The 25,880-nt window shown below is 49.3% G+C and overlaps 1 protein-coding gene across 1 annotated transcript; it reads right to left on the bottom strand.

The window, feature by feature from the left end:
• Positions 1–115: 115 nt before the first annotated feature.
• Positions 116–25,571, bottom strand: TRIB2 (tribbles pseudokinase 2). The gene is made up of 3 exons (XM_021697456.1): positions 24,903–25,571; positions 19,828–20,120; positions 116–2,235 (listed from the first exon to the last, which is right to left on the bottom strand). Exons 1-3 carry the CDS (start codon positions 25,170–25,172, stop codon positions 1,767–1,769), a joined length of 1,032 nt encoding a protein of 343 aa, XP_021553131.1. The 5' UTR covers positions 25,173–25,571; the 3' UTR covers positions 116–1,766.
• Positions 25,572–25,880: the final 309 nt, after the last annotated feature.

Raw genomic sequence — 25,880 nt, 5'->3', positions numbered from 1 at the left:
ACCAAAAAACTCTCTCCTTTGTATCTTCCATTATCAAAACAGAATCAAGGGCAAATCCATGGCCGCCTTGTCTCCTGACTATGAATGGTTAAGCCGCCCTCCTGGGAACGTGAAGGCTGGGCTCCTGCTGAGCAGGCATGAAGCATCCAAGATCTGCACACACATGCCACGTACTATAATAAAGCACAGATTCAAGTAACATTTACATACTAGAGTCCACGTGTTACCTACCCAAAAACATGACCATTTCACAAAACGTATACAGGCAGTAAAATCCAAACAACTGAGGTACTGGAAACACAAATATTTATGCCAAAAGAGTTCTGTATCATACAGCAAATAGAAAAGCCGTAATAATAAAAAAAAAAAAAAAAAAAACATTTGCCACTCGAAATCAAATAAAGCTATCTAGAAAAGCCAAACAAAAGGTTATTTCAGGGACAGAAATACTCAAACAAGAAAAAATATATAGATGTTAACTACAGCATGTAACATGTCATCCCAAGTCAACCCGTAATTGAAGTACTGGCTTAATACATCACAATGTGACATTTTCCTTAATAAATAGAAGAATTCTTGAAAATACAAAGGTGCGTATTGGGATAAGAGAGCTGTTTTTATTTATATCATCCTAGCTTCCAGCTCATTTTTCTTGCCGCTTGTCTCTACCGAGGGTTTTTGTCCAAACCAGAGGGCCTTCCAAGCCAAAAGGATCATTCTTCCTAAAGAAAAGGAAATAGCTGCCCTGTATTTCATACACGTGGGACAATCTGCTTGGTTTCACTAGTTTCCAATAAAACAAAGACAAAAGGTGTAGCTGAGACCAGAGTGTCGCAAAAGCTTCAGACTCCAAGCGCCTCCCGTGATCTCACCCTGTTGCCCCCATCCCAGCAGAGAGGACCCCCGATGAGGCAGCCCTCATCGTTCGAAGGAAAAAGAAATTCAGGAGTGAATTTCTCTTTTCCTTTCCCTTCCTTTTTTTTCTTTTCTTTCTTTAAACTACGATAGCAGTTAATGCATCTAGAAGTTTGACTTCTAATAGCTTCCTGTCACAAACCCATGGACACAGAACAGAATAGCTTGTTAAAGGACAGATTTTTTTTTCCCCCTTCAGGGAGCAAAGCATCAACATGTTATTTCCTGACCAGGATATTAAATAGTTTATTTAGAAGAAATGAGTTGAAAAGAGCAATTAAGAGACACAAACTGGACTTCTATTTTCTTTTAGCTTAGCACCCAGGTTTCTGGTCAGTCTGTGTGCACCGAATTTTTTTTTTTTTTTGAATGAACCGCATTAAGTATCATATAGGTGGTTGTCTTGTTTAAAAAGAAAAAAAAATCCTTGGCCAATTGTACCTTCCCTGAATCATGACAAGAAGTTAAAAGCTAACAGTGCGATGCCAAGATGTGTGTTTGAGGCAGAGAGTTTTGATTCTGTCGGGATCTGCAACTATTTTGGGACAAATGAAAAGTGGGGTAGGCCGAAGCAGCCCAACTGATGGGGGTGGTCTCCAGGGGGCTACGTCAGGGAAGAGAAGCTCCAGGGGCACCTGCCCCGCTGACCCGACCCCAGACTCCCACCCCACATCTCTCGCCCCCATGCTACATGTTCAGTCAGCTCCTTGAAGGTTCTCCTTCTTTGAACCGAGAAACTTGAGTGTCAGTGTCTTTCTTGCTACCAAGCCAGGCGATACGTGTCCCCTGGAAGGACTCTCCACTGCCCTCTCTCGCTCCTGGTACCTGCTAAGTCTCTGTGGGGCACGAGCTCAGTTAAAGAAAGGGTCCAAGTTCTCTTCCATGTTGACATCCGGCACCAGCTGATCAGACACTTCCTTAGCACCATATCCTGAATTCGAGACGCTAAAATCTGTAGAAAACCAAGGATGGTCCAGAATTTCCTGCGAGGTCAGCCGCTCTGAGGGCTCCCGCCGCAGGATGCTTCGGATGAGGCACTTGGCCTTGGGCGACAGAGTCTCTGGAATGTTGAACTGGCCACGCCGGATCTTGCTGAAGAGGGAACTGGGCTCAATGTCATGGAAAGGGTACCGCCCCACCAACATGGTGTAGAGCATCACTCCCAGGCTCCATACGTCGGCTGCTTTGCCCGAGTAGCTGCCACTGGTGTTCAAGATCTCTGGGCTCACATAAGCAGGGCAGCCGTGCTTGTCAGAGAGGGAGTCATCATCTCCCCGAAGAATATACGCATCTTCCAGGCTTTCCAGCTTGACCCGAGTCCTGCAAGAGAGAGGAGAGCGTGAGCTCCTATGGGCAGGCTGAGGCACGTGAATCCCATCACTGTATCACAGCCCCCGCTTTAGTATTTCCAAGACCATGCACACATTCATTCATTCATTCAACCAGCCAAACGTGACTTACTGAGGGCCTTCTAGGCGCCGGACACTGTTCCAGGGTGGGGGGCCCAGGAGTGAATAAGACTGACAGGGAATTTGCATGATGCTTAAGATCTACTGGGGTGAACCCACACCTCCAGCAAGTAAACAGACCATAAATGACATCATCATCTCCCCCATGTCAGTGATGACGGAATAGGAGATTCGTACTATTCTCAGACACATGTAGGTAGTGATGGGGATCCGCAGGATTTGAACTCAGATCCAACCAACTGGGAAGCTCCCAGAAGCTCTGTCTACAACTTACGGCAAGCTTCTGGCTGACATGATATAACAGTCTGAAAGGACTTTTTACTCAATGGCATCTTGGCTTTATAACAGACAGTCCTTTTGTTAGACATGGAAGATCTGATGATTCCATTTTCCAGATAAAAACATCAAGGCTCATGGAGTTTGAGTAAATTGTCCAGTGCCTTTTAGCTGGGCAACAGAGAAGACTTGGTCCCACACCTTCCTTAAGGAAGTCAACCTGCTGCTTCTTCCCCACTACCAAGCTGCCTTTCTTTAGGACATAGGCAGAGCTGGGGAATGTTCGAGCAGGTATGCACTGCCATAAGCCTTTCCAAGGCTGACATCTTCATAGCAAGCCCATCTTCTTTCCAAGATTTACCACTGAACTTGCCTCCTATCTGGCCCATCACACTCCCAGGGGCTGGTCCTTGACCTGATGCTTACCTGACTTAGTCACCTCTAACTTCCACCTGTGCCAACACATACACATATGTACGTATGTGAATCTGATTTCTCACATGTGTGCAGGGGTGTGTGTGTCAATCTTCCCCTTGCCTTCTAAGGATGACTGAGCTGGCTGACAGGTTCCAGGATGCCTCCTGGCTGTACTCATGAACAGAGGAGGAGAAAACCCACACTGAATTCTGAGTCCCTGGGGCCCCGCACTCTTCTTTATACAGTAGAGCTTGATATGACCATTGGGCATAAAATAAGCACTTGGTAAATACTTTTGGAAATAAGTTAAATTCTTAAAATTAACTATACTAATTTGCAGTGAAGAAAGCTGAGGACCAGGACACGAAATGACGTGCTCAAGACTGACGGCTGCCCCCCACCCAGTGCCAGAATCTTCTAGACCTCCTTGGCTCAGGGGACTCCCAAGAATCCTGTTTCCCTGTTCTGCCATTCCTTGAGTGGAAAGCTAGGTATTGCGACCTTCCAGGGCTTAAAATGGAAATCCTCTTCCTGTTCTCCTGGCCAGAACCCTCTAACAGCAGAGTTCTCAGAGCTATTAAACCCCATAGACTCAGTCTCATTCCATCCCACGAATGAAGGCTTGCCACAAAGGTGACGTGGGCCAGGGAGGAGGGGCTGGAGTGAGGGGTCAGGGCCTTGTAGACGGTGCCTGCATGGGCCTACAAGGTCACGATTATTCACACCAGTGGGTTCCTTCGTCTCAAAAATGCACATCATAGTTTGTACCCTGTTGTCCCGAGGGGTGACGAGGCTCCAATGAGGGGAGAACAGGAAAGTGCTTGGAGAAACCACACTGGGGCATTTGCCTAAATCAGAGCTTGTGACTCAGGTCCATAAGCTGCTTTCCTCCTCCTCCCCCGGGGCTACAGGTCTTAGCCTTAGTCTCAGCCTGTTCTGAAAAGAGCAACCACCACGGCTACTCAGGGAGCCACAGAAGGAAGGTGAGGTTCAAGTTAATCAAGTTAGCTCTCTATAGCAAAAAAATCGGACAAAAGCCTGGGTTGATTATGAGATCTCGTATTTGAATTACAGAAGTTTCAAAGACTAAGGAGTACCTACTTCCCTGTACTCATTTCTGCCAATGAGCAATAAATGGTGGTAGTCTCTGGAAAAGGTGCTGGGCAGGGAGCTCCGAGAGCAGATTCCAGGCCAGACTACATCTCTCATCTGTTGTGTGGCTGTGGGGAGGTCACTCAACCTCTCTGTTTCTCCAACTTAAAGAGGAGCGTTGGACAAGGCCGTCTTCTTTTTAATTTTAATTTTTTGTGGTGGTCCAATATACATAAAATTTATCATTTTAACCATTTTTAACTGTACACTTCAGGAGCATTAAGTACATTCCCACTGTTGGGCATCCATCTGGACAAGACAGTCTGAAAGTCTCTGCCAGTTTTAACATTCTGGGATTCTGTAATATATAGCAACATGTCTTCTTTACTCGCTCACCCCAATTCTACTATAACCTGTAGCACACACGTTCTTCTCCTCCCCCTTCAGCTAACGATCTACAGACGCAGAACAGCCTTCCTGTTCTCTGCCTAGATGTGCTCATCTGGAATTGGGCTGAGGGAAAGCAAATCCTGTTCTTCCTGTTGCTCTTTCTAACCAAAGGCAGCAGGTGGGGTGGACCCACACCAGCTTCCCTAGACATTCTTCTTCTTTTTTTTTTTTTTTTTTAAAGATTTTATTTATTTATTTGACAGAGAGAGACACAGCGAGAGAGGGAACATGAGCAGGGGGAGTGGGAGAGGGAGAAGCAGGCTTCCTGTGGAGCAGGGAGCCCAATGCGGGGCTCGATCCCAGGACCCTGGGATCATGACCTGAGCCGAAGGCAGACGCTTAACTGGCTGAGCCACCCAGGCGCCCCTTCCCTAGACGTTCTAAGATTGGAGGTGAGTCAGGGAAACCCAAGAGGGTGGAGGGGAGGGGGCGCACACAATGGGGCCAAGTGGGTTCTCTGAACAGCTTCCTTCGCCGGACCCTCCCCGGCAGCAGCCTCAGGAGCTGGCCAGCTTCCTGGCCTCCACGGTCACTGTCGTGGCAGCAGGAGAGCGACAGGAATAACTATAGCTGTGGAAACTGTAATTAGCTGTGGGACAAGGGACAGTCCGGTGGAAGGAGCACCAGACGTGGAATCTGGTTTGGAGCTGGGTTCCTCGCCACAGCCCACCAGCTCATGCATGTGGGGCTGACATCTTCCCCGCGGCTGCAGGGTGAGCCCGGGGCCTCCTGACCACACCTGCGGCCCCACTTCCTCTCTGCTCCAGCCCTTCCCTGTTCCTCAAACGCACCGACCACCCACCACAGTCCTCCCTGGGGCCTCTGTGCAGGTTCTCTCCCAGCCTCTGCCCAGAATGTTCTTCCCCCAGATACGTGGACGGCTCATTCCCGCTCACTTCTTTCAAAGAGGTCTCTGCTCAAATGAGCTTCAATAAAGAGCCCTTGCCTGACCATCCTATATAGGGGAGCACTGCACGCCCAGTCCTCTCCTACCCTTCGCTGCGACCTGGAATACTATGCATCTGTATTTGTATGGTCACGCATTTATACTCTGTATTATTCCCATGGTCACTGCAGGGTGATCGCCTCATTCCCACCCCCAAGAGCTCGGGAGCAGGTAGCTGAGGTCGCTCTCTATGTAGAGAACATCTTCTGTGTTGATTGCTGTTTCTCCAGCACGGAAACTAGTATCAGCCACCCAGCAGACACTCAGTCTGAGAGGGAAAGGGACAGTCACACCATTAACCCCTCGGAGCTTCGGTGTGCCCATCTTTAAGGGAACAACAGCCCTGCTCTGCCTCCCTCGCCAGGATTAAGTGGATGTCAGATGAAGTATCCATGGGGAACAGGCTTTGTAAATTCCAATACCTCAGTCCCTGGCAGGGGTGAGGGCGGGCGCGGATGTGCCTCGGGAGACCTGAGCTGCTGCTAGCTCAGCCCTTACAGGGGACAGACGTCACCACCTCAAGCTCCTGATGCTAAACCACATCTGAAGCCCTTTTCCATTCTTACCTCCCTCCAGGCCACAACACTACACTGTGACTCTCACCTTCCCCGTGACCCACCCCCTCCCCTAGGTGGCAGGGACCCTACTTCCAGCCTGACCCCCCTATACTGGAAGGGTTCGATCTTGTCAATTAATGCCCTTCCTGGCATTCACCTCTTTCCTCCCCCTGCAAGGCCTCAGGGGCTGTGCAAATACCCAGTGGACCCGAGAGTGCAGTGGAAAGTGCACCACACGTGCTGCGGACGCTCGGCCGCCCCGGAGCTGACCCACCTGCCACGTCAGCCTCCTCCCTTCCGAAGCCAGACTCCAGGTGGGGCAAGTCTGGATCTGCTCGTCACATCCGGCTCAGCGTGTGCTGTGCCAAATTTGCCCCACATATACCAGGCCAGCTCCGTCTTGAAGTCAGAGACCTGGGTTCCGCTTCTGGCTCTGAAAATTACTAAGTACCAAAGAGCAAGCACCATCTCTGTACCTAAAAAGGTGCTAGGTATCGACAGAGATCTCTTTAAAGTTTATAAAATCCACGTCCAAGGCAGGAATTATTATCCCTTTATGTGGACACGGAGCCTAATGCTCGGAAAGGGTGAGTAAGTCCCTATGGCTAGTGAGGCCAGTCAGGGGCTGAGCGCCCATCCCTCCCAGGGCTCCAAGCAGCCAGCCCGCAGGCCTGGCCCACCCACCTGAGCAGGGGGTGCAGGAAACCACAGCCGGGGTGTCCCTGTCTATGAGGCCTCCTCAAAGTGGGCAGCACACATGCGCCCAGGGTCAGGAAGAGCCAGCCCATGGGGCAGGAACCTGCTCCTCTCATGGAGCAGCACAGACATCCCGGGCAGGCGAGGAGAGAAGAAAAAGAGGGGCCTAGAGAAAGCTAGGGAGGAAGTGCATGCTTCTGACCCTGCTTCCTGCTCGGAACACCCTGAACTTGTCTGTATCACTCCTAGGCAAGGGTCAAGGCAAGTGGCCGGGATTATGTCTTTAAACAAGGACCTTCCGGGGTTCACGCATGTCAGGAACCCGAGGCCATGCTCCAGTCCCAGTGCCGGTCCCCGTGGACTTGCTGGACAATTGTAGGGACCGTCAGAAGGTCCCCGGGGCTTGATTCCCGCTCTGGGGAGCAGGTTGCCTCTGTCCGCTCTGGAGAGCGTGGGGGGGTGGGGGGCGCACCTGGCAGAGCACCTGCTCGTGTCAGCATGGGACGAAATGAACGAACAGTCTTTGAACTTCTGCTGTCCCCTGAACAGTCTGGGGATTATGTATTCCCAGTCAAAGGAAACTGATTTTCGTAACAATCCCTAAGGGTATCGGTGGCTCTAGTAATTCAAATGTCCCACTAATCATTAGGGCATTGAAACTAGGCACCCACCAGGGATAAGGACATGACAAGTAATGCCCACCTTCTCGGGTTTTTGTGAGGATTGAAACAATGAAACAATGCAAGCACAGTCTCTACCAAGTTGCCCAGCATAGGAAATCTGCAAAAATCTGGTGGCAACTCTAACTGATCTTAGTAGTAAGATAAGGCGCCCACCTCAAGCCCAGAGTCTAGATGAGAAGACAGATGAACACGATCCAAGTGGATGTGAATTCTGTGCCCATGTTCCTTCCCAGGCACTTTGCACTTATTTCCCACCCCCTCCCCCGAATGATCTCCCCCCGCCCCCAAATGTGCCCAGCTCATTCTGCTCACTTCATCCGGTCCTGACGAAGGCAATCAGAGTGGGCTTTGTGGAGGTGGTGGGAACAAGGATGGCACACGAAGAACAGAGATTCCCGAAAGGGACAAGGGAGGGCTGGTGGAGAATTTTTGTGACCAAAAAGCTATGAATGACAGTGGTTATCTCCTGCAGCTTCTTGGAAGAAAGAGCCATTAGCCTGGGGTGGGACTGACTCGGCCAAGAAGCTGCACCCTGCATGCATTTCGCAACCTGTCCCTGGCACAGCCTGCTTTGCTTTAACTTCTGAATGAAAAAACCTTACGCGGGGGCAGCCTGTGGACTTGGCACCATTCCTGGTGCCATCGGATCCCCAGCCAGGTGAGGAAGCCAGGACCAGCAGGATGCGCTTCTATTCCTTCCTCCGCAGAGCAGCAGGCTTCGAAGTCTTAGTGCCCCGCCCCCTCCCAGCAGAGGCCCGCGAGGCTCCCTCCGGGCCCCGGGGTCGCCAGAGCAGTGTGACCACGGGCCCCTTCGGCCTCAGTTTCCCTTCTGTAAAACGAGAACATGGCCTGAAAAGGGCTCTCTTAGCTTCAAAACTCCTGAGCTTAAGTTTCCTTTAATCTGAAACTATAGGAACTGCAACACTTCTACGACACCCTGGTCATAACGTATATAATAGTGACAGCAGCAACAACAGCAGCCATGAATTCAACACCTACTATGTGCTGGGACTTGCTCAGTCGCTATCTCTACTTCTCATAACAAAACTGAAAGGCAAATATTACGACACATGCCAACTTCCTACAAAATAAGGAAACCGAGGCACAGAGGCTGGGAGGTCCCAGGCCACATACGGGGTACCTGAAAAAACTCAGCTGAGTCCACATCAGGAGGATCGTCATGCGCCTGTCATCTCCAAAGTACAGGAGCACCAGCATCACAGATTTACTCAGTGTCAAAGACAGAATCTGTGAAAGGAAGATTCTGGGTTTCTGGAGACAAACATGGCCCCGGGTTTATTCAGCACAGACAAAACCCTGGCATCCGTGACCTAACTGCTGGAGCTCATGAGCTGGATAGAGGTGGCAGGACCTGCCCATTGGCTAGAAGAAGACACTGAGGTACAAAGAGGTGACCTGTCCAAGGCCACCTTGCAAATGAGGGGCAGAGCTGGGATTCAAAAGCAGGTTTTCAACCTCCAAATTAGTGTGCCATCCAAAACATCAAACAGGGCCTACCCAGCAAATCATGCTCTGCTGTGAAACCTTTAAACACTGCCCTGGGCTCCTGCAGCAGGAAGAGATCAGGACAGGGTGGGCCAGGGTGGGGCTGGGCTGGGAGTTCCGCCAGACCAAGTGGGCCTGGCCGGACGGGAAGTCCGGTGGCCTGAGGTCAGTGGAATTCGAGAAGTCACTGAAGGCCATTCCACAGGGTGGGTCCAAGCAGGAGAAGGGTCAAGTGAGAAAGGTCAGCCCCTGCCAGGTCTGGCCTTGTTCTGCCCAATACCGCAAAGCTACCCTTGGCTGTCAGTTCGGTTGTATGAGCAAGGGTCCCCCCCCGGGGGGCTAATGGGGGAGGAACAGGATTGTCTCAGCACCCTACGTCGCATCCAGCTGACCCGACAGCCACCACTGGGACTTGACAAATAAATGAAGCTAAACTCTGCCAAATAAATCGTCGCTGTAATTCTGTTTCCTGTGTGCATAGATTTTTTCCCTCTGCGAGCCACTGATATGCCGGGTCCTGTAGATGCAGTGAACAGACCCGACACCCAGGTCAAGCTCCTTCCACATCAGCAGGAGAACAGCAGGTGACCCACAGGGAAACACTTCAGCTCAGGGTGAGGGAAGTCTCCAGGGATGGGGCTGGCTGGTTCTACTAGGTGGTGTGTCCTCTCACGCTGCCCCGTCATGACAGAAAGGCTTGCGTTGTCTGTGCCCTGACTCATCGTGGCTACGGGACAGTAGGAAACCATCCCACCTCCCACCTCCTAGGCCTTCGCACCGCAGGAAAGCACCCCTCGAGCGCAGCCTGCATCCCCACAGGGACGGATAGGGAAGGAAGGCAGGGCAGCTCCGGACCCCTCCTCAGGACTCTGTTCACCTCTTGCCCCTCTGATCCTTTGATCTTTACAGATGAAGAAATGGGGAGGAAATGTCCTTCTCCCAAGTTCTAGAACATGTTGGTGGTGTGACCCTGGTCCCAAAGGATCCCCTGGCCCCGAGTCAGTTGATTCAGCTTCTCAGAGAAGCTTCTGCAGGCAACGTACCGCTGCTCCGAGGGCCCACCCAGCCTGGATTCTTCCAGGAAGGAAGAGCCAGGTGCACCTTGAGGAGCTGCCCCACCCTTGCTGCTTAGGCGGACTCAGAGTCCAGAACATTCCTACCCATGCACCATTGGCAGGGCAGGAGCCGGGCTCGGGCCGGTCCCTTTGACCCCACCGACCCAGCGAGCACTGGGAGCAGCAGTGCAGCCCTGGGCCAGACAGGGATTCCACTTGGCAGAGTCCTGAACTGGGGCTCACCCAGATGGCCCAGGCACATACCACACACGTTCCGTCAGCCAGAAAATCTGGGCTCTTGCTCTGGGTCACACCACCAACATGTTCTAGAATTTGGGAGAAGGACATTTCCTCCCCATTTCTTCATCTGTAAAGATCAAAGGGTTGAGTTTTTTGTTTTTTTTTTTAAAGATTTTATTTATTTATTTGAGAGAGAGATAATGAGAGAGAACACATGAGAGGGGATAGGGTCAGAGGGCAAAGCAGACTCCCTGCCGAGCAGGGAGCCCGATGCGGGACTCGATCCAGGGACTCCAGGACCATGACCTGAGCCGAAGGCAGTCGCTCAACCAACTGAGCCACCCAGGCGCCCCAAAGGGTTGAGTTCAATTCTGCCTCTTACCCACCCCTCCTTGATCCCATTGCTTGGGTCCTTGTCCCTGTCAGCATCCTGAAGTCGATACCCATGCCCAGGCCATCCTGCGCATACACTTCCAGAATCACGACCAGACCCCGTCCCATCCTGTCTCGAAAACAAAACAAAACAAAACAAAAAACCCTTCAATGGCTCCTCCTGGATTTCAGGTCAAGTTCAAGGTCATGGGCATGCATCCAGGCCCTAGGCCTTTTCTTGCCTCTTCATTCCCATCTCTGATCCCCCACAGTGCTGTCCACCAGCACGCCCCTCCCTGCCCAGGGCTCATTCTTGTCTCTTGGCCTTTACTCACACTTTCTGAACATCCTTCTACTTCACTCAGACCAACCTGAGAAGGAGCCCATCTCCTCCTGACACGCTCATTCTCTACACCCCATTCTGCCATTAGGACATTTTCTTCCTGCTCCCAGAGAGTTCTCTAATGTACACCCATTCTCTGTAACATGGTATGAAAAATAACTATTACACTATGTCTTCCATTAGAAAAGGATTCTCCAGAGGTGATTCTCGTACCCTCAATACCTTGCGCCGAACGTAGCACATAATAGATGCTTAATAAATATTTGCAACATAGTGTGGATCCCATGTCGAAGATGCCCCCAGCTGCAACATGCTGCCTAGAGTTCAGGGTATCTGGGCGTGATTCTGCTTAAGAATTGCACTCTCTCAAGTCCAAAGAAATTTCAAATAGGCTTGACTCTATTTCATGCTTTAGAGAAACTCCCGAGAGTCCCGGATAAAGGGCATTTAAAATGTGTTTCCATCCACTGCCTTCTGCCATCTACATATCTAGGGGATTTTTCTTATAATATTTACGCCTCCAGGGCAGCATAAGGGGCTACTCACACACCCATTTAGTCAATTGCCAGACATTCACGAAGTATTTACAAGGCTAGTCCTGTGCTAGGTAGGGAAGACAGAAAGAGAATTGGACCCCACTTTACAGTTCCGCAGAGAAAACAAAACCCACTCCATAAAATGGAAACACAGGGCATCACAGGACTGCCCGTGGGGTTGGTTAACTGGTGGCCCATGACCCCTCAGAGAAAAAGAAGTACTGAGCTTCAGTACTCAGTGCTGGTCAGGTCCTCCTGGTGTTCACTTGTTGCCCAATTGCATGAGAAAATTCCTTCTATGGATCGGACACAAGGGGTGGTATTTTACCTGGTGTCTATTTCCTAGAGCCAGAGTGGTATTTGAAGGCCTAGGCACGGGACTCCAGTGTCCTGGGAGCAGATCCCCAGGACTGCCAATGATTAGCTGTGAGGCCCTGAGCCTCAACTTCCTCATCCATAACATGGTGAGAATAGCACTAGTTTACTCACTGGTTTTAAACTGGTTGATGTAAATACAGTAGTTAAGTAGGATTAAATCAGTTTTCCTTTAAGTGTCATAGTTAGAACAGGGCCTGGTCCATGGTGGAAGCTGGATAATATTTCACTGAAACGTAAGTCCCGTGAGGGAAGGGTTCCGTCTCATCGGGTACTGCAGGATACGCAGAGCCTAGAACAGTGCCTGGCACATGACAGATGCTCAATACTATTTGTCGAATAAATAAATGAATCTCCAGGTTGTTGGGTGATGAGGGCCAAAGCCAACGGTGATCATCAAGAGCAGTCATGACAGGTGCCTTTTTAAGGCTCTGCAGTGCAGCAGGGACCCTGCTGGATACTCTAAGTTCATGATCTCTGACCCACGTCAGAGAAGGTAGGCCAAGGTCAAATGGCTCAGTGAAGGAGTAGGTGACCCTACTGCTGTGCCCTTGGCTCTGCTTGCCCAGGGTCTCAGTCTAGCCCATCAGCTAATTTATTAAGCACAAACAGGAAACAGCTCGGCCAGAAATCCCATTTCTAAGCAAAGAACCCTGAGGGTGCTCTCCCTTCTATGATTAGGGAAGTCCTTCATAAATGAAAATAACCCCACCACAGACATTGATAACAGGGTCTTAAATGTCACTTCTGCATAAATCATTAAATCAAAATGGGAACAATGGGTTAATTTCTCATTCGATGCAGAACGCTGAAGGAGCTCTTTTTGAAAAGGTGTCTACATGGGAGATTTATACATTTTAGTCTTCCAGGGCTCCCACTCTGGGCAATGTCCTAGAGGCCAACGATCCATACTTATTCCCACTTCTCTCATTCTGTCATGAGAATCCAATCTGAGATGCATACACTCAATGAGGGAGATCTTCATTCATTCAATGCCACTGTGTTCCCGCGGCAGGGACCACAAGACAGCCTCTGTCCCCAAGAATCTCCCAGCCCAGCAGGAGATGAGGCATGAGGACAGTCGAGGGATGCACATGGACGATTCGAGTAGAGGGGAGACTATCAGTGTGCTATGGGAGGGGGATCACTTACCCATCCAGGGAGAAGTGGGGGAGTAAGCCTCCCCCAAGGGCTGGCAGTGCCGGAAGCACAGAGAAGTGGTCAACGTAAAGAAGGGAATTCCAGCTCTGTCTCCTTCAAAGCAAAAAGGTCAGGTCTTTTGCTAAAATACAATGAGCCTACAACTTCATGTGAATCGCTATTGATGAAAGAAGGCAGGGTCTGGTCTCCAGTCTGGGCTCTCTATTTTGTTAGATATTAAAGCCTCAGTGGAGGCTGAAGATCTACAAGAAGAGCCAGTACAGAAACTAATCTGAGGAGAGAGAGAAGGTGTGCAGACCTCAGCTGGTGGGAGGAGGGAAAAGGCCTCCACCACACCGGAGACGCAGGTCCCGTGCCTGGGCAGATGGTGGCAGGTGACACTGAGAGGCCCAGGGCTGCTGGGTTTCTACAAAGGGTCCAGCCTCCCTCCTGCAGAAGCAGGCACTGTTCAGCTTCCACAAAGCAGAGGAAATGCAACTTGTGACGTCAAAGAGATAAAAATCTTCTAACCAAAGAAGAAACATGTACAGAGGCATGTTTCTCCATTCATGGGGGGTTATTTCTGCGCAGAGAAATGTCAATACTGAATCGAGGTTGGGGGTAGGGGGCAGTGGGCGGGGGGCAGGGGGTGGCAAGGAGCCTGGTCCCAAGGGAGAAGAGAAAGCAAACTGGCCAAACGGGCCGCTATAGGAACACTGGCTCGCTCCTGGGGCAGCCTGAGGTTGCACCTGCTTCCTGGGCTCTTAACATCCTGACTCAGCAAGCTGCCCTATGTCACCCGGGGCGCCAGACACTACGTGCATAGGAGGTGAAGACGGTGGGAGCTACCACTTGTCCGTAGCTGATTATGTGCCAAGCTCTGGGTTCACCTGCATTCATTCATTTAGTTTCATGAGGAAAGTCTTCTGGATATTTCCACTCTGCAGATGAGGTAATCTGGACAAAAGAGGTTATGCAACTTGTCAAGATTAAGTTTGCTAATCAGTGCAGGAGCAGGGACTAGAATCCAGACAGTGACTCATCCTCCACATGGGAGTAACGGGTCTTCTCCCAAAGCTCAGGCCTTCCCTTAGAGGCTCAAAGTGAAACTGGGGGCCTCCTGGAAGATCTGCTGGCCAGGCAGATCAGCCCACTACCCCAGCAGGGAGGGGGAGGCTGGGGGACCTGGGCACTGCCCTCTATCAGATTCAGGGCCCCTTCCCACACACGGCCCCTCCCACTCTACAGCCCACCTCTGATTTTACTACGGGAACAAACTGTGGATGCAAAGGGTGTGTCCACGCTGAGTACAATCAGGGTAGGGGTTTAATTTCCTCAGAAAGAAAAAAAAATCACCTTAGTTCTGCTCTGCAGAAACGTCCCAGGGATGGAGGAGAAGCAGCAGTGCAAGGCTGGGAACACCGGGGCCAGTTGAGGCCCGGGAAGCGGGGTCCTTCACTCCCTGCATGCACCTGGTGTCCGCCTTCCCCTGCGTACATCTGGTCGACCTTCTGGCCTTTCTGAGCCTGGTGCTTGCCCTGTCAATCACCCTTCTAGCACTGATCCAATATTGTAGTTAAACAAGAAAGGAGGATGTGGCTTAAATCTGAACCCTCACATCACAAGAGTTCCACTCCACGTGAAATGGCTGCCCAAGAGGTGGAGCACATTCTCCAAGAGCCTCCCACACCCTGGGAACAGCTGGTTGAAAATGGCACCACTTTATCAATGACTTTAGGACCGGCGGGCTATAGTGAGCACCTGACCCACCCTGTGCACCTCTGGATCATTCACTGGGCTCTCACAATCACCCACAGGGATGCAGTCCTAATTTCTGCCAGGAGGAATCTGCAGCTCAGAGGCATTAAAGGACTCATCCAAGACCAGGTAGCTAATGCGGGGTAGAGACAGAACCCGAATCTAGAATCCAGATCAAAATAAAATGGAAGCAAAGGAAATCGGCGGTGCTACTAATTCAACACAGAGGCAGAAGGCACACTGGTATCAGGCCCTCACGTAACATGGGGTGTCATGCGTGTATCATGTCTTCACGCTGCTCATGGGAAACTGGACTGATGGACCTGATCATTCTACCAAGAACACATTCATGGGTGGTTAGGGTTCAGTTACAGATGGTCCAGTATCAGAAATCCATGCATAAAGAGTCAGCACACGGGCTGGTCTCATTCTGAACCTGGTGGGGCTCAGCCAACTTCACTATGTAATTCTTTCACCTTCAGTTCCTTGCAAGAGCATCAGACAAAAAGGTGCACATCCTTGAGAGAGAGAAGACCATGCACAAAAGTGTGGTCTGGTGATTTGAAGCTTAATAAAGCAGTACTTCCAAAAGCCTCTTCTGTGTTTCCCCCCTCCAAAAAACCAATGCATAAAGGGCCAGAAAACAGACACAGACTCCATCCTTCAACGTTTCAAAAGCCTTTCAAATTCAACCCATTGTTTTCTCACACGCTGGGTGTTGTCAGGAGAGACACAGACTCTAGTCCTATTGAAATACCTATTGATGAGGTCTTGCTAATTAGGATGGATGGTGGGGGCTGCCAGCCCAGTGAGGTCCCAGACTGCTGTCCCCCTCAAAACATAGGCAGGTTCCTTCACACAAGCCACTGTGTGGACCAACAAAGAGAAACTGCCACGAAACTCAACGGCTGCAGGGACACACGGAGGGAGAAATAATCTGAGTGACAAAACCAGAGTCTCCTACTCTGAAATCGAAGACGTTCAAAGGCAAAACAACAAGGAGGAAGTCTACAAGGCATTATCCCTCTTTCACAAAAAATTGACAGATGGCTGGGGGAAAAGTTCCTATCAGCTACTGATGAGAACATTTGGAAGGTCCTTGAAAATGAGAGTGACCTTCTCAGAGCTGCCCAGAGACACTTGTCATGCTAGGAACAGCCAAGTCCTCCGGGACTTCAGCGTGGTGGGGGGGCGGGGAAAGAGCTCTGGACTGAAAGGATAGGATTTCCAGGCCGGCTCCATCGGCATGCATGCTGTATGACCGTAAGCAAGGTCACTTAACTCCTGTGCAACCCAGTCACCTCGCCCATCGGGTGAGGAGCTATCATTCTCCCTGCTGGTCCCGCAGGGAGGCAGGGCTGCATGGGCTCAGGTGCCGTCAGACATGCCGGGGACAGATGATGAGCAGCTTCCTCCCTGTCACTGACACTTCCTTTTTCAGAAGGAAAATGCTCTCTAAAGTTAAAAAGGATTTCGCTTTGACATGCTTACTCCAGTGAAGTCTTCTGGTTTCACATTCATACAGGATACTTCTTTCTAGATCTTTCTAGAAAGGGTCATGCTCGTTTGCAAAAGTCAAACACAGCTCCAAACTCAGTGCCAGAGACTCACAGTCCTTGTGTTGGAAGCCTCCGACATCTTGGGATTTCTTCTCTAGGCCCTGGGACATCAAGGATTTCAGCTTTGCCACCATCTACTCCTGGGCACTCTTAACTCAACTTCCCATAAAGGACAAGACAGGCCTGGAGGAAAAGGCCTTCAACAGCAAATGTGAGGTCTGACTCAGCCCCTTATTTGCTTCTAGCTAACTGTGGGCCCTGGGGCCGGCACCCTCACCTCTGCTGTTCTGATTCCAGGCAGCAACAGGAGAAAACTGAAGGATGGGCCCTCTGGAGACCCTGGAGTTCACTTGTGCTCCCATGTTCTGTGACCTAAGGATGCCCACCCTACTATGACTCACTTCATAAATATGTATTTACCATGTGTGTGCTATCCCTGGACGCACCACCCCGTAAACTCACTGGTACCTGAAATTCCTCTCGAAAGAGACACAATCGAAGGGGACGTTTAAAAACTTGGATCCCCGTGAGAGAGGGCATTCATCGCCCTTACTCCCTGTGGCAGGCAAGTGAATTTCTTGAGATCTGATTTAATAGAGAATATATCCTTACTTCTGCTCTTTCTTATCTTTAACTTTGAGACCTCACACAAGATTTTGGAGTCCTCCTCCATAAAATGAACATGATGATCCCCACCCTACCCCCATTTGCAGAGAAAAGTAAGTAAGGTTAACAATAACCTAATAATAAGACCTTAAAGTGCTCCCAAACAATCACCTCTTATTTTTGTAGTTAGAGTTATTACATTTCCAAGAAAGGTGGAATGCAGAAGGACAAAGAAAGTATCTTTGTCAGTATTCTGCTGGGGGTCAGGTATATATTTAACTTCCAGTGAGAATATTCAAAGAAGCACACACCTGATGTTATAACTCAGAAAGACCTCAGAACCAATAAGACAGAGCCAGGACAATAAAAGGATAAGAAACTTGAGGCCAGGAGGAAGGGACCAAACTAAAAGGTCACAGAGGATATTAAAGGTGAAACCAGAGTAATAACTTGAGTCTCCAGGCTCCAAGGGCAGATGCATCTGAGCTGAAGAAGAGAATATGTGTCACCCCACACTCGAGATCTTAGAATAGCTCCCTCTTGTTCCATTTGTTAGTAAGGGTCAAGACCATGCACTATCAAAAACCAGGCTATTAGCTACCACGAATGCCTAAGATACCTGTTTATGGGGAAAAAATATGGAACAATAACCAATCTCTGTGGCCAGTGGCCCTCGGCACTTTGTATACTCAGCTGCATTATAAATTGTCATCAGGGGCACCTGGGTGGCTCAGTCAGTAAGCACCTGCCTTCGGCTCTCAGGTCACGATCCCAGAGTCCTGGGATCGAGCCCCGCATCGGGCTCCCTGCTCGGCGGGAGGCCTGCTTCTCCCTCTCCCACTCCCCCTGCTTGTGCTCCTGCTCTCGCGATCTCTCTCTCTGTCAAATAAATAAATAAAATCTTGGGGCGCCTGGGTGGCTCAGTCAGTTAGGCGGCTGCCTTCTGCTCAGGTCATGATCCCAGGGTCCTGGGACTGGGCCCCACATAGGGCTCTCTGCTCGGCGGGAAGCCTGCTTCTCCCTCTGCCACCCCCCCTGCTTGTGTTCCCTCTCTCGCTGTGTCTCTCTCTGTCAAATAAATAAAATCTTAAAAATAAATAAATAAATAAATAAATAAATAAATAAATAAAATCTTAAAATATATATATATATATAAACTGTCATCAAATTATTCCACTTGCATTAAGTAAACACAGGCCCTTTACCTTTGCTAATCCCTTAATGCTTCCCAGACATTTACCTCCCAATTAGCTCTAACCATAAAATGAAAAAAACCGGGCGCCTGGGTGGCTCAGATGGTTAAGCGTCTGCCTTCAGCTCAGGTCATGATCCCAGGGTCCTGGGATCGAGTCCCACATCGGGCTCCCGGCTCAGCGGGGAGCCTGCTTCTCCCTCTGACCCTCGCCCCTCTCATGCTGTTTCTCTCTCGCTCACTCTCTAAAAAATAAATAAAATCTTTAAAAAAAAAAAAAAAAAGAAAAAAACCAAAGCAGACACTAGATCTCATTATATATTTTTTCTATAGGATATCAACAGACTTCCCTAAGCAATAGCCTAAAATATCACAGGCCATTAGATACATGGCACAGTAACTGGTAGGTAGAAAGGGTTGATAGTCCGTTCTTCATCAGACACATAAAAGATATTCCAGATTAAAAAAAAAAAATACTCCAGATATGTTTGTTGAGTGAGTAAATGAATGGCATGCACTAGCTTTGTACTCAAATGGGCCTTAGTAGCTTTGTGCCCATGGACCTCCACTTCACCAACCACTTCCCTAGGAGGAGTCGAGGATGCCCAAGGCCTTCATGGTAATTCCACGACCCACGTGGGTAGAAACTCTAGAACGATCTTCGGAATAGTCAGCAATGAATATAAATCACTTGCCTCCACCCCTCTAAAAAAGCACATTCTTCAAAAGAAAAAGAGTGGCTCGAGAGAGTTTTACAAGAGAAGTCAGCTGGAAGAGAAAGCGGGCCCCAGTGGGTTTGCTCAAAAGAATGTCATGAGTGAGCAGAAGAACCATGAGTGGAACCTAGATGCCCAGTGTCCTGCCCAGCTGTCTCCTACAATAACCCAGACCTTCACATTGCTGTGTGTATGTACTGACACCTTCCTTACTTGCAACGCCGGTCCTTCCCACATTGTTTGTAACATACTCATCTTTCAAGTGAGCTCCAAAAGCACCTCTCCTATAAAAACTTTCCTGACTTCCAAGTCCTAGTTAAAATGGACATCCCAGCCCCCAGGTCCCATCTAACCCCGTATATAGTCTTCATTCAGGGCTTGGAGCATTCCTTTGTAGGTGAGTTGACTAGTTAATGCACCCCGATATTCACAGTACTGAGAAATGTGAGTAATACACACACACTTTAGCCGTACATACACGTACACTTAGGAAACATCTACTGAGTGAAGGAATGAATGAATGAATTAGAAATCAGTGAGGACAGGCACTGAGCGTTCTGAAGGTAGGATTATTTCAAAAGCAAAATCGTGCCTTACTCGCACTGAAAATGTCACGCAGGCTTGCAGCCATCTTCAGAGTTCACAAAACCAAAAAAAAACCTAATCACCAGGTCACAGACAATCCTGGCACCCGACCTCTGAGCATTCGTTAACACGGCTGGAGTAGCGGCAACTTAGTTTCCCGGGGCACTTAAAACATCGCAATATTCATTCACCTCCTTCTGTCTGCTCACCCTTCCTTCTCACCTGGATGGCAGGCAGCAAAAAAACAAAACAGAACAAAAAAACTGTCCATTGCAACCTCTCAAGCAAGCATGCTCCCGAGCAGCCCGTCAGAGTCCGGGCTCTGGACAGGAACGACACTCACCTTTCTTCGTCCTTAAAGATGAATTTCCGCAGCTTCAGATCCCGCAGCACCAGCCCCCCGTCATGGCAGTGGGCCACAGCCGAGGCGATCTGGTAGAACAGTCTGGCCGCCTCCTCCTCCCTCAGCTTCTTGCAGGTGCGGACAAACGAATGCATGTCCCCATAGCTTCGCTCAAAGAACACATAGGCTTTGGTCTCCCCCAGGATGATTTCGGTGATTTGGTTGATGTTGCTGTGGGCAGACAGGCAAAAGCACGGGGCCAGGGATTCCTGGTAGCAGCTGATATCGAACACCTAGGACAGGATTCACGACAAGACCAAGAGTCAGGGGTGCGTCTTAAACCACGGAATCACAGAATGGAACAGGCTTTTGAGGAGATAGAAGGCAGACCGAACTTGGACCCAGACCGCACTGGCCCTGCCTGCTCCCAGCTGTGTAACGCTGAATAAGCTGCTTGACCTCTCTGAGCTTCCAAGTCTTTACGGGTAAAATGGGCAAATGACCCTTGACTCACAGTGCTGGGAGGATTACTTGACGACGTGGAGGTAAAAACGCTTTGCAAGACGTAACACGGTACACAAACGGTTAAGTCTTACCACTTGTTTCTCTCTACCCCAATCACCTGTTTATAAAAGAACTAAGGCAAAATCTGAAAGTGACCCACCCCAAGCTACGCAGACAAAGCCTTATTTTCCTTCCAAAAAACAAAACAGGACAGAAGCGGGCATCACTGCACAACCACAGCGATTGTATACAATATATTTTATACTACGCAACTGTGTTGTACAGCGCTCTACAACATATTAGCAATTAACAGAACAAATATGCAGACTTTGCCTTAAGGTCCTCTAATTCAATACCTTCATTTTACAGATGTGGATATCGAGGCTCAGAGAACAAGTCAAATCGAGCCCCAGCGGCAGAGCTAAGGAATAGGACACACAGTCCTTAATAGGAAAGAAAGCAGACACAATTCTCAATTTCCTCCACACTATCTAGCTCAATGAATCAGTTATGCAGTGATCTTCTATGAATCAAAATTAGCCTGTGAAATGCCACCTCATGGTGGGGTTATTTAAAAAGAAAATCCATCCTCAATACCTTTTTGAAACCATCCTAAGAGGAATTAACGCTACAGAGAATCTTTGAGGTCATAAGAAAAAAAGCTTTCATTCATTTCAAGACCTCCACTAAATCAGGAATACAAATCCCCGGGTTTGGAATGTGGTTTTACTATCTGCCTGGGAATGTAGGCGCATGACTCCCTTCTGTGCCTGCATGAGTGAGGGGCAGGCATGAGGTGCTTTGCTGGAAAGCACTGCAGGCCAAGAAGGCTCCAGCAACAAACCCTTAAATGGTCCCCATGCACCACCATTTAGCTTCTTAAATCTTTTTCATTAGTGAGAACATCCTCTCCTTGATCCTCATTTTGCAGCATGGCCTAGAAATCACCCAACTGAGGCTCTAATCCTGGCTTGGCCACCAATAATCTGGATAAGATGGATAAAGCACTCAGGGTCACTGGGCCTCCCTCCTCTTCCTAACCTGGAGACGTTGATTTAGAACCCTGTTGACCTTTTTGGGTCCGGATCCCACGTGAGAACCTGATAAAAGCTCTGTCCCCTCTAGCTGACAATGCCCATCCTCCAATGCACGCACAATACTGGATTCATTTTCAGGGGATTCACAGGCCTTCGGAAACCCATCCAGGGACACAGGCTGCCATTTAAGATCCATGACTGAAGTTAAGTCGCCCTTCGGTTCAAAAACCAAAAGAAATCTGTGAGTCAAACAAGGATAGTAAGAACCTCAGGAGGGCTGGTGCTAACCCAGGGCGAGGAAGCAAAGTAACGTTGTGAATGAACCATAATGAGGCATCTCAGGAAGGCGGCACAGCTGCTAGAATTTAAGAATGAATACTTCAATGCCTCCAGAGACCACAAATCACACCCTGATACTGTCAAATGATGACCCACGAGCAGTGACCTCAGAGGTCCGTTCAATTAGGAATCTGAAATGCCTGAGTCAACTTTAACACCCAGGCTGCGGGCAGCAGAAACCTAGGAAAGCCTCAAAAATTTCACAGAGAGTAATAAACGTTTTGCAGTGGCTAATGTAAACACCCCGTGTTATATAACGGGGGTGGGGGGGTGGGGGGGTGGGGGGGATGGGTTCTGAAGCAGGAGGCTGCAGGCTTGGTCTCTCCAGTGCTCGTGGAGTTACGATGATTTATCATATACTTCCTCCTTCAAGTTGAATTTTTAAAAAAATAAAAGGTGATTTTTGCTCAGCACCTTCAGTCAGTTACCCCGTCCCACTGATGAAAAACTGAACGGACACAGAAATTTAAAAAAACAAAAACAAAAACAGAAAAACAACATATTCATGGCAGCTTCACGAAATAGCCAATACCCTCTGTAAGAGATCAAATTCCAAGATGGTGGACAGAGTATGAAAAATAAAGCAATTACTTCTGTTCTCCCAAATGGGTAGGTACCAAACTTTTAGTAGCAGTTATAACAGGCATTTACGGGGGTTGGACTGGTATTTAAATCATCACCTTCAAATGCAAAATCAAGCCATAAGCCTGGTTGCCAGCTTCTTTTAAATGTTTAATTTGGAGCCTAAGTTATATAATGTGACAGTTGAGATAAGGCAGGAAGATTAGGCCATCATGAGTAGCATTTGCAAAAAAAAAAAAAAAAAAAAAAAAAAAAAAAAACCAAAAAAACCCAAAACCAAGTGCCCATTTTGCCAAAATAGTAATTATGTCAATGTGCATAGTAGCTACCAGCATTTCCATGAAAATAATAAGGTAAAGACCCCCTAAAGCTGCCTTCCTTCATTTGCCTAGCTCACAGTGGGCTCCGGGAGACAATAAACAGGCTTGATTATTTTGGTTAAACGACCCCAAATGGTGTCCTGTAGCATTCTCTCCTGACAGTCCTCTATAGGAATGGCATCTTTACATTCGATCTGTTTTTGCAAAGACTTTTTCCTTGGGTCACCATAGAGCTAGGAGACAGGAACTCTATATTCTGAGACATCAAAAGGAACTTGATTCAATGTGTAGATTTCACAGTGCCATGCAGTAAGCTGAGTTCACACTGTGTATCTGAGGGTAGCTCATAGAAGCAGCCTTATAAAAACCACTTGGAGCTTCCTAGGATATACGCAGCTATGCTTGCATAAAAAGTCACCCATGTCACCTCTGGTAAAAAGGCAGGAAAACAGGCTGCTGTGTCTTAAAGGGATGACCTCTGCCAAGCAGAACAATGATACTGCACTTAAATCCACTTGCAGCCCCACAGTAATTGGTGAGGGCTGATTCAATCTTTGCAATAACTAAACCAGCAGATTAAGTACAGTTTCAGGCCAAAGAGCACGTCTACGAATGACACCGTAAGGTCAGCCCAAAGTGAAATATGTCTTGAAGAATCTGGAGGGAGAAAGAAAGAGCAGGGGCAGGTCACCTCTGCCTTTAAACAAAGAAATAACAGCAAGATGCTCCTGCAGAATTTGAAGGCAGAGTCCCTTTACTTAAAAGCATCTCCAGCCTTTGAAAAATATTAAAATGCTGTACCGAAGTTGAGCAAAAGGAGTGAACACACTGCTGGGCGATTGTGCATATTTCATAGAAGAGTGGCAGCTCTGTGGAATTCATTCATTTCAAAGGATGACTCCCCTATTGTGCAACCTTGTAGGTCTTCTGAGAATTCAATCCAGCTCTGAATAGCCTACGGAATTTTGGTTAACCGGGCACAGTTGCTCTGGGTCTCAATAACTTGGGAGAAGATGCAAAATACCAAATGCTCAGTACAAGCAGAGAGCTGTATTTGAAGAGTCTCTGATTTTCCCGAGATCTGAACTGAGCAATTGCAAAACTGACTGAAGACCTCCACAAAACGCATATTTACAATGAAAGACTCCAGTCCGCCACGAAATAAAGCAATCTGTGGTTAATGGTAAAAAGCGTGATGTATTATTTGTAGCACAGCTGTGCAGAGTGCCCATTTCAAAGACAGCAGAGGTCCTCACTCCTCACTATCCTCTTAACCCTCCCCAAGAAAAACCAAGAGTGACCAAATGTAAAATTGACAATGAATTCTTGATCTTTGTCCAGTGCCTGGGTATCCCCTATGCTCTACTCTATTCCTTTTTTTTTTTTTTTTGCAACTGTTCTCATCCCCTTGTCTGGAGTGCACACACACAAAGACACACAGACACACCAGTCACTGTTGGGGGTCAAAGACAAAAAGGAAACTGAAGTGCCCATCTCTGTATTAGCACTGTGAATCCCTGGGGCTCCAAACGCCGGCCTGTAAACCATACTGGCAAAGGTGTGTGTTGGGGGTGGGGGGCGCAAGGGGGTGTTCGCGCACGAAGTCTGGAGATGAGAAGAAACGAGACAAGAGAGGAGGACCCAAAGGACTCACTCTTTCCTACACCCAAAGGTGCGCTGGTGGCTTTGATTTCCACCCCCAATACCTCCTTTCAAGGCTGCAAGGAGCAGAGAGCTCTTTGTAAACTCCTTCCCCGCGCTGGGCCCCTGGCTCAGCCAGAGGGGACACCTTTGTGTGTCTCTTTTAAAGGGCACCTTCTGAACAAAGGTTTAACACCTGCACGCTTCTAAGAACAATGGCTGCAAAAGGAACCCAGTCATCAGTGCCTTAAAATTAGCGGGGGATTCCCTACTTCACGGTGGAAGGGGAGGGGGCTAGACACAAGGAGAAACCCCTTGGGCAGCGGGACCCGGCCTAGAGCTGAGGCGCTCCACGAGCCTTTGGAAGCACGCGTGTTTGTGGCCCCCGCGCAGTCCCGCCGCCCTTCCCAAACCCGGGCTCTCCCCAAAACGCCCCCGCCGCAGCCCGCCCCATTGTCTGCAACGCTCTAAAAACTTCGCAACTAGTCGAACGTGAACAAATAAATAAACCCATTTAACGAGGCCACGGATAATTATCCCGCGAGTCTCCCTCCTCCAGGCTCCGCAGCTCGGCGACCTCCCGCCCCCTCCAAACGGCCCCGGGGAATCTTTTTAAAAGACAAAAAGCAAAAACAAACCCCGAGCTCTTTACCTTGCACACCAGCTCCTCCCCACTGTGCAGATGCACGGCACGAAAAACGTGGTCTCCCTCCAGAGGTTCCAACAATAAGTATTTCCCGATGCAAGAAACGCAATGCGACAAGTTCGGAGTCTCGGGCGGGCTCGGGGAGCCGAGGTTCGGGCTGAAACTCTGGCTGGGTTCGGCGGACCTTATAGACGACAACTCTTCGAAATCCTGGGTTTTGTTCCGCGATCTCCCATATCTTGCTATTGTGATGGGGGTAGACCTGTGTATGTTCATGAGTGTGGGGATCGCACTCGGCAAACAAAAAACCCGCTGGAGAGATGAGTCGCTGGCGAGTGCGGCTGCAGGCGCCTCCGTGCCACGGATTTTAAAAGGGAACGAGAGGGGAGGGGACGGGAAGGGGGCTACGCGGAGAAAGAGTTAGAAGCCCCCAAATGGGCGCCGCCGGGCACCTCGTCTGCTCCGAGCCCGGCTCCCGGGGGTGCTCAGTCGGCAGTAACTCGGGTCCTTTTGTTACCCCAAAGCAGCCAGCGATTTGCAGAATCTCCGCACTTTTAGTTTCTGTCTCTCTTTCTCTCTCTCTCTCTCTTTCCAACGTGGATCTAGACGAGTAACTGGACTGCTAAGGTGGGGAGCTGCAGCGCCAGGTCTCCCGAAGCGATCCCCACGCAGCCTTCCGAATCGCAGACGGGGCGGAGGAGCCCTGCTGTAGTTTGTGCAATCTTCGAGGAGCGCACAGCAGCAGCTTGGTCTCAACGCGTTAGAAACCAAACAAAAAGAAAAAGGAAATAAGCACGGGTCTACCGGCTCGCGCCGCACGGCAGACAGAATCCGCGCTGCACCCCTTTTTTTGGTGGAAAGGGTGGGGGGCGTGGAAGGGGGGGCGCCGGCGAGGGTAGTTACCTACGTTTTAACTGTAGATGGCGTCTGAGGCTTTTCCAAGATCGCAAGAGCTCTCCAAAATTTAAACAAACAGACAAAAAA

Source organism: Neomonachus schauinslandi, chromosome 10 (genome assembly GCF_002201575.2).
Source record: "Neomonachus schauinslandi chromosome 10, ASM220157v2, whole genome shotgun sequence".
Lineage (NCBI taxonomy): Eukaryota > Metazoa > Chordata > Mammalia > Carnivora > Phocidae > Neomonachus > Neomonachus schauinslandi.
Note: the sequence above shows the minus strand (reverse complement) of the source record. Positions and strands in the feature narration are given on the sequence as shown.

Coding starts and splice junctions, on each gene's coding strand:
- TRIB2 (XM_021697456.1), bottom strand. CDS start 25,172: ATGAACATACACAGGTCTACCCCCATCACAATAGCAAGATATGGGAGA. Junction 20,121..24,902: donor GGGAGGAGCTGGTGTGCAAG/GTAAAGAGCTCG, acceptor ATCCTGTCCTAG/GTGTTCGATATCAGCTGCTA. Junction 2,236..19,827: donor ATCTTTAAGGACGAAGAAAG/GTGAGTGTCGTT, acceptor TCTCTCTTGCAG/GACTCGGGTCAAGCTGGAAA.